Raw genomic sequence first — 9,560 nt, 5'->3', positions numbered from 1 at the left:
AATATTAAATACTCAGAGAGAAACTTACATAAATACCTGTTCTGAATTACTTTTGTTTTTGTACATATCAACTTTAGTTTATGCTGTAGAGGCGGGGGGGGGTGTCTCTAATTTCGAAACACCCTGTATATATATAATATGAGCTTTTCAGTAGAGAAACATGCCAAGTGCCATTTTTAAAATACAACAAATTAAATTAAAAATTACTTTGACCCAGGATGGCGCTTGGCATGTTTCTCGACTGATAGCCTCATACATTGTGTGTGTGCCTAAAAACTTTAGACAAGTTCCATAAAAATCTTTTTGTGCTTCTGTTGACTTGAGCACCAAATATTGTAACAGATAGTTGGTCGATTCTGGTGATTTGCAGTCGAGGCGGAGGAGTGCATGGGGCTAGCGACCCATCCAAAAAGATTTGTTGAAAACGGGAAGGCTGGTATCACACACACACACATATATACATATATGTATACACAGACACACACACACATATATACTGTACAATGTGTGTATGTGTACCAAATGTAATTTTAACCTAAATTTGACATATCGGAGGCTTGATTCGAATCCGGGCGTTGGAGTTTTGTTCATTTGTTTCTTCACTTGGATCTAAGGATTTGTAGTGACATACGTATCCAAAAAAGTGTGAAGAAATCGAAAACTTAAGAGATCATTGTGGCTATGATACAACATGTATTTGGTAAAAGAAGTGACTATAAGTAGCTTATACATATATATATATATATATATATATATATATATATATATATATATATATATATATATATATATAATATATATATATATATATATATATATATATATATATATATATATATATATATATATATATATATATATATATATATATATATATATATATATATATATATATATATACAGTATATATATATATATATATACATATATATATATATATATATATATATATATATATATATATATATATATATATATATATATATAATATATATGTATAATATATATATATATATATATATATATATATATATATATATATATATGTGTGTGTGTGTGTGTGTGTGATGTATGTATGTATAAAAGTTAAGTGATTATTATCATTCCTAATGTCTTACGCATGATGGTAAAGATATGGCACGCTAACCTTAGCTGCAGATGTTAAAGTTCTACACGCAAGTCTTTCGTGATAATTGAACTAAATGCAGCCTGAAATACATAAACTATGCAGTAATTATATACTTACCGCAACCTCTTAACAAAGCGGCGAACTCAAGTGTAAAAGTTACAATATTAACATTGAAATACAGACTGAGGGTGAGAGTTTTCCTTGCAATAATTTTTGTTAGGTGGTAATATTACTGTAGTATCCGAGTTTGATTGTAACTCCTCCCCAGGAATGACAGTGCTAGTGTCAACGAGTCTCGCAGGATATAGACAGCTTTGGCCTAACCGTAGCAGCAGAAGAGGGTGATTTTAAAATTTTGCTGCAGCTGTTACTCTGAAGCCGTCGCTGCTCAGAATGCGGACCCTGTCTGTCCTCCTTTTTTCCTATGTCTTCTTCCGTAATTCAACCTTGCTTCTGAAAAATCCAACGGGATGGGCAGCCTAGTGCCCTTTTCTAACATAGGCGTCAGAAAAGTGTAAGACAAGCAAAGGAAAAAGAATGGGCACTGCGGAAACGATAAGCTAGACCCAACGATTAAACGTTGGTTGGTGATAGGAAAAGAAAAGTGGAGGTACGGAAAGAATTCCAAAGCTCAGCGAGAGCGAGAATGAAATCGTCACCTAATCGAGTAAATTACTGATCCCTATTGAGTGAATGTGGTAACAGATAACCTCGCGGTTGATAGAATGGGGCCTGATTTTGAAACTTGTTTGGGGACACCCACTTGGTGATCAGCTTTTGGTGGACACTGATCAAAATTTGTCGCCTTGGAAACTATCTCGTTTTTTATCGTTCCTTGTTGTAGAAAGAGTGGAGAAACTCTACAAGTGAGCACTATGCATTCAGTAGCCAGATTTAATAATAACTGCCTCTCCTAAGAAAGTGCCGCAGAGGTCATGCCTTTTCTCGAGAATTAACCAAGTCCCGGGGATAAAAATATATACTCCTTAGGATCTGACACTGGCAGAGGTTTGCATGCGGTCTGCTGAGTGTTCCTATGTGTTTCTTGCTTGCATGACTGTATCTTACGTGTACGGGGTTCTAGTGTATATATATAATATATATAATTATGTGTGTGTGTGCAAAAGAAAAAACAAACGGGCTCTTTGTCCCCAAATGTTTTTTGTTGCAGTTGAATAGATAAAACTACTCGTACTCCTCCGCCCGCCCCCATCCCCCCAAAAGAAAAGTCTGCAGAGCTGCCTGTCAAAGAAATATTATCGTGTCTTGGACTGAGAGAGAGAGAGAGAGGTAAACTTTTATTTTTCTTACATTGTTCTGATTTCACTATATTTAATATTCTTATTATTTCTTTCTTACGTCAACCACACAAAAGTATACATTTAATAAAATGTGATTTTAACTACCTAGCAATCTTGTAATATATGTAAATTATATATATATATATATATATATATATATATATATATATATATATATATATATGTGTGTGTGTGTGTGTGTGTATGTATGTGTTATATGTGTGTGTGCGTATCAGGATTAGGTTTTCTTTTGAACAAGATTGCTAGGTAATTAAAATTACATATTATTAAATGTATACTTTTGTGTGGTTGATGTAAGGAAAGAAATAATAAATATTAAATATGGTGAAATCAGAACGATGTAAGAATAAAATGAAGGTTTTACTCTCTCTCTCTCTCTCTCTCTCTCTCTCTCTCTCAGCCGAAGATAAGATAATATTTCTTTGACTAGCAGATCTGCAGAATTGGAGGCGGGGTGCGTTTGGGGCGGGGGCAGGGAGTAAGAGCGGATTAATCTCTTCAACTGCAACAAAAAACATTTGGAGACAAAGAGCCCACTTGTTTTTTTTTTTTTTTTGTGTTCTGGCGATGATATCAATGGCCAAGAGACTATTAAATCTATTTAAAATATGGTTTTATGCAAGATGATTATGAGATCTTATTTCATGCTCTCTCTCTCTCTCTCTCTCTCTCTCTCTCTCTCTCTCTCTCTCTCTCTCTCTCTCTCTACACTAAACTTGTATCTTAATCTCGTATCGGATATATACAACAGTACACTAAACTAAACTATGATAAAAGGAAAGCTGAGACAAACGATTAATTCAGTTCGCTACAGTATAGTATGCATTGTGTTTGCAAATATTCGGAGATATGTTCTCTGACTTCCCGGTGTGTTAAATTGCATTGATAAGCTCTTATCTGCAGAGAATCCCTTACACTCTTTGATGTGGTGATACCGCATACCTTTATTTATCTGGCACCAAAATATACTCGGCAAAGTCATAGTATATTTGTGTATATATTGAAAAAAGAAACCAATTCAGTTGTGATCTTTCCGTTTAAAGTAATGCTAGTAGATCGATTTTTTCGACGTCGATTATCTTTGTTGTAGTCATTATTATTGATATTATTATTCAGACGATGAACCCTTTTCATATGGAACAAGCCTACAGGGGTCACCATATTCCAAGGAATATGGTGTTCAGTAGATAGAAGTAACAGAAGGTGATAGGAAAGACAGAAAGAAGAGATCACATAGTAAAGAAAAGATAAATAAACGAATTAATAATTAAATCGATAAAGATTTTAGAAAATTATTAAAATACAAGTTGAATTGTATTACGGTAATAACGCACTGAATTGCATATTCACCTGAAGTTCTGAAGTTCCAGTTGCACGACATCTACATGGAGACTTCCACAGTCCAACGGTGTGAGGAATAAGGGACTTCTGGAACGAAGAAGTTCGACAGCGAGGCACAATTACTGCATATCGGTGCAGCTGTTCGGCAAATCTGGTTGCTCTCGGCAGGAAAAGGGGATCAGGAATCAACTGTGAATGTGAAAACTGCAGATATGCCACTCTTTGGAAAAGGCAATGTATTACTAAGCCTGCGTACATCCGTAAAGATACTTCGTTGACCTAAAAACCTATAGAATTTACTATTCTTGGGAGACAACACACTAGAAACCTTTTTATAAAACAAAGGGAAAAAACCATCAGGCTCTTTTCCACCCCATCTATCAAGATTAACAAGAATTTTCTTAACTGCCCTAGAGCGGAATGCAAATTTTGTAAGACCAGGTTCAGGATAACAAGTATCAGGGAGAGGGACATCCTCAGCTGATTGCTTAGCTTCAAAAGCTCAGTGACAAAGTTCTTCAGCCTTTTCCTTAGAGCCAGTAACCATCTACCATCATCTGTTAGTAATGGTGGAATGGAAGACGAGCCTAACCCGAAGATAGGTGATATCAATTCGGTGCAACACAGATGAGGCTGGGTAGTTCCTTCAATTTTCCTCTTTAAAGAATTATTGTAATTTCTCTCAGCTATATCTTAAATTCAATTTGCAGCACAGCGAGACTCGAAAAAATGGTGCAAATTTCACGTGGACGATTTCGTCTCCATGTATTGAATTTGGTTTGTTTGTCTTGGTAAGCTCGTCTGCATTTATCATCAAACCATGGTTGGTTATGTGTCCTGAATTTGATGACCTTTCGAGGGGATACCTTACTAAAATAGCCATCAGCATTTCATTCAACTTCTTGGGATCTGGATCTAATATAGCATCTGAAATATTAAGTGCCTGACAAGCTTCAATTGGCTCCAGATTTCAGCCAGACTGTTTTTCCAGTGGTGGCAAGGGGAATATACTGATTGGCAGATAGGTCGTCCAGACTTAGTGCATAAAGCCATACCTTGCTCATGTGGGATGTTTCAACGATAAATAAAACCAGGGCCATCAGACGCTAAGATTGAAAACTTAACTTTTGACTTGTTAATACTTACAAGCGTCATAGATGAAAATATCAAATTGTAGTTACGGGCACAACTCTGGAGTCAAGAAAATTTGACCTTAAGCCTCGAATATTTGAGTAAAGTGCTCTACAATTTTTTTAAGTAAAGAGTAGCAGGTCCAGGGTTCAGCTCAATGTCTCCCGAAAGAATTAAAATTAACAACATAAAATTAATAGCAAAACAAATAAGCAGACTTACAACAACAGCAGCATAGTAAAATTCAACAGAATAGTAAACAATAATAATAAAATCAACAGCAACAGTTTAATGTTATTTACAAAAATTTCATTGAAAGTATAAATAAACAACCTGACCATATGTCACTGAAATAAGCGTCGGAAGCAACTGGTCGACAGGGTGGACCGGCACACCTTATAAGGTAAGTAGGAAACCCGCCAGGTTTGCCACAACAACTAGGGAAGGGTAGTCAGGATGGATTTAGAAATTATATATAGAAAGCCTAGAATGAAAAGATTAGATGAAGAAGAAGGTGATTCACGTATAATCCACCAAGCCATTTTCGCTTCCTCATCAGCCTGTCATACATACTTTTCGAAAAAAACAGAAAGTGAACAAAAAAGCAAGGGAACTCAAACCCAGGACCATGGAAAGCCACGGTACAGTGGCTAAGATATAGTCCAAGGTTGGCGAGCAAGGTTTGTATTCAGAGTAACCTTCTCTTAGAAGGGTTAAAGGGTCCCTTCCACCCGCTGGTTTGATTTCCAGGAGCCCTTCTCCTAGAAGAGTTGCCTGCCAAGGCTTAAGAGTCTCTTCTATCCTAACTCGTGTAGGCAGGGATGCCACATCCTGAAGTGAATGTTACTAAGGAAAAGCCACAGCCATACCAGCACTTGGCTACTATTAATTTATTATTCAGTCTGGCTCAATTTTTCCGCAAAATATGTTGAATAAATAACTCAAAGAAGCATTAGTAATTTAAGATCTCAGATACTGAAAACTATAGATGTAAATTAAAAATACTGAAATAAACAGTTTATTTAATCATTCCACATAAAATAAAAAGCGAGAGCACCTGTAGAAACCATATCTTAAAACTGCAGCCGAGGCACGAGTCTTCCCAAGTCACCTTGATATTATGGCACGTGATCCAGCAAATTAAGGATGCCTTGCGTGTCAGTAGAGTTCACGAATTATGGGTCACATCATGATAAACTAGTAGCTGCTTCCGCTATTCGCTTTTTGTTCTCCGGATTTCAAAATGTTTTCGCGTTAAAATGAAGAAGCAGAATCGATCAAGAAAAATATCCTGGGGCTTTTGATATTTAAATTAATTTCATGATGGCAGGGAAAAGAAAAAACTTTTGAGCAATGTGTTCGCTTTGTTCTCTCTCTCTCTCTCTCTCTCTCTCTCTCTCTCTCTCTCTCTCTCTCTCTCTCTCTCTCCTCTTTCTCAGTATGTGTGTGTATATATATATATATATATATATATATATATATATATATATATATATATATATATATATATATATATATATACTGTTTACATTTGTCATGTATGAAATTCTCCGCTTCCTTCTTACTTAACTCTTGTATAAGTTTTCTAAACGGATAATATTCAGTAAGCAAATATATGAAGAAAAATTTTTTGGGATGCGTAAGCTGGAGCTCACATCCCATAATGCCATTGTGTAATCATTATATGCATCAGCTTTGGTTATGAGTATGTAGAAGTTTACAGTATAAAGAGCAACATTTGTAAACTCTTCTCTCTCTCTCTCTCTCTCTCTCTCTCTCTCTCTCTCTCTCTCTCTCTCTCTCTCTCTCTCTCTCTCTCTTGGATCCCCTGTGTCCCTAAGGAGGCGTATGTTATGAAAGCTAATTATTTATCACATGATCATGACTACGTGCGTATGTAAGAGTCTGTGCCGAAGGTTAAGTGATAGCTACGTGTCCTTTGAAGTGGCGTTCCCGAGTGAAAGTAAAACTAGCTTATGGCAGATAGTGTTTACTCTTAATAAGTAAGGTAGAGATGAAATTATATCGTACTCTACCTCTTATTCAAGTGATTTTGACCTCCTGTAACTCTTCACTCTTGTCCTATTTGCAATGGGCTTCTTAGTTTGATTACGTGGTTGCTGTTGGTTTTCTATTTGCGCGATACAACAAGTTTGCCGACGTTCTTACGTGTGCGAAAACATATAATACTTGTTTCAGCTAAATCAGCACTCTTACGAAAGTGAGTGTTAACTTTACGTAAAGTACTTTTTGATTAAAGTGTGACCTTCGTTTTCCAGAGGACAGTGAACTCGCTCATATCATTTGACGCTTTAATAGACTAGATAAACAATAGATTTCTCCGGGTACTTAGACCAAAGATTGATTTAGGTGGAACAGTTCTTTTGTTCTGATTAAATTTTGTATCTTTGCGGTCGTCATTATTACTGACCGTCCCAAGTGTGGTACTGGTCATTAAAAGAATAAATCTTATATAATTATCAAATTACAACCACACTTGCCTATCGCCGTACTTAGACCATTGAATTATAGTTTTTCTTTTATTTGAGAAAAACTTTTTATGCCATCAATCACTGGCGTATCTTGCGGGAACTTGTGACAGCATCGTGGATTTAGATGCCATTGTTATAATGACAGAAAATAATGATCTTTATATGAACACTGCTAGCTCATGTTCAGCTTTTATAAACGCAGGATTTCCGCAATATTTTTCCAAAGATCTCGTGTGTCATATGAGTTCAAGGTTAACACTCTGGTTTACTGATGATATTTACCCATCATTACTCCCCGTTCATCAAAGGAGCCGAGTTGGTAAAAGAAGCAGCTTTCCTTATGAATAACATGGTAAATAAAATGATAAAGAACTAGCTGGTAGCTCCTCAAAGGGAGGAGGAAAAAATAGAAAATTAAATATTGGAGACCATTTCATTTACTTTGCACAGAAATCATAATGAAATAAACTGTGTAGTTTATGTATTGGGTTGTTTGTTGTTATCGTCGAAAAATCTTATGCAACATCCACAACCCCATCCTTTTCTCACCCAAAAGGCCCATGACATGGGTGGCAGGCGGAGCATCCACATCTCAGCGGCATGCATTATCTGCACGAGTGAATGGTTTTACTAAGGCATATCAGTTGAACTCGCTGGATATATCGCATCTTTTGTACCGCAGGCGTTGCAAACAAATCTCTGTGGGCATCCGGTATGGCGACAGCGGAGTCATGTCAGATACGGATTATTTTTTACCTTTTAAAGAATGTCGAACGCTAGATAACGTATTTAGTGGTTTGCGTAAGCAGATAACAGCTGTCTCTCTCTCTCTCTCTCTCTCTCTCTCTCTCTCTCTCTCTCTCTCTCTCTCTCTCTCTGTATGATGGGCATCCCTAGTCTGCTAAAAATGTAATCTGTAATTCTAATCGTACACGTAGACCATAGCCTATAAGTTAATGACTTATAGCAGGTTATTTCTGATATCTAAATTCATACATGATGATGACGATGGGATTATTTATTGTTAAATCAGCATAATTAATAGTAGCAGTAGTAGTAGTAATGCTCATCATCAGCATGAGGGAAGACATTATTCTTCCACTTCAAAGTGTATTTTCAGGTATATCCTATTTTTAAAAAAATAATAAAAATAATTCTTTTGATGAAAAGGATTGAAATTTCACTTCTCATGCTCTAAGCTGTTCCTTTAATGTGAATTTCTAGACTGACTAAATCCCCTGGTTTGAATTTACTTTAAACAATAAATAATGGATGTTTAATAATTTGACCATCCACGTGGTCAAGTCGGGTATTTCAAGAGAAGTCACAAGAAATCGATACACAAAAGCTCACTCTCAGATGTTCTCTTAAGTGTTAAGGGGAAGGAACGGGTAATTTGGATCCATGAATGTCTGAGGATTCTGGCAAGAAAATCCCTATGTATTTTGTTTCTGGGGCACAGCAGTAGACCACTTTACACGTTTCACCTATCTGCAAAAAAGTGTCGCAGATAGTGCAGATTTTACACAGGTAAGATAAGTATTCGGAAGCTGGTCAAAAGCATGGCATTCAAGACTCATATTCTTGCAACTGCAACTTACTCTCTCTCTCTCTCTCTCTCTCTCTCTCTCTCTCTCTCTCTCTCTCTCTCTCTCTCATTTTAGTCAGTGGAGGTTTACGCGGAATCTAAATTATGATACAGTTTTGCATATAAAAATGAATGTTGAATATTACCATTATTTATGAAGTGCTAATGATGATGTAGCATCATAAAGAATTTTGGATGCTGCCTGGAGGCACAGCTCTGATCAGTCATTTGAGATTATGGAGAGAAACGAACAGACATGTAGGGAGGGTCGGTTTATAAACTGTCCGAAATCGATTTTCTTTCGTTCCGCGGTTGAGATTCTTTCTTGCATAATTTACTCATGCCTAGTCCAAGTTGTAATCTGTTCCGTCGTGCGTCTGAGTCGACATATTGTATTCTACCACTTGTCCATTTTTCATGTTCCCCTGTAAATCGCATTTGATTCGTATATGATCCCTCATATAATTTTATTCCATTTTCTACTAGTGCGTTCTGATTACTCAGGCACGAGTCACATGCCGTGGTCTAACAATAATCCTCCCCCGCTTCCCCAACTC

General features: G+C 36.4%; 1 protein-coding gene and 1 long non-coding RNA gene across 2 annotated transcripts in view; one reads left to right on the top strand and one right to left on the bottom strand.

Moving 5' to 3' along the window:
- LOC136826620 (uncharacterized) overlaps nucleotides 1-9,560 on the top strand; it is a 356,833-nt gene that overhangs the window by 261,271 nt on the left and 86,002 nt on the right. The window lies entirely within an intron of this gene.
- The window catches only part of LOC136826539 (uncharacterized), a 100,829-nt gene that overhangs the window by 87,944 nt on the left and 3,325 nt on the right, over nucleotides 1-9,560 (bottom strand). Inside the window, 1 exon segment of the mRNA XM_067083722.1 lies at nucleotides 3,802-3,981. Coding sequence (XP_066939823.1) covers nucleotides 3,802-3,981 — 180 coding nt within the window.

This window comes from Macrobrachium rosenbergii, chromosome 41 (assembly GCF_040412425.1).
Source record: "Macrobrachium rosenbergii isolate ZJJX-2024 chromosome 41, ASM4041242v1, whole genome shotgun sequence".
Taxonomy (NCBI): Eukaryota; Metazoa; Arthropoda; class Malacostraca; order Decapoda; family Palaemonidae; genus Macrobrachium; species Macrobrachium rosenbergii.
This window is presented reverse-complemented; position numbering and strand designations above follow the sequence as displayed.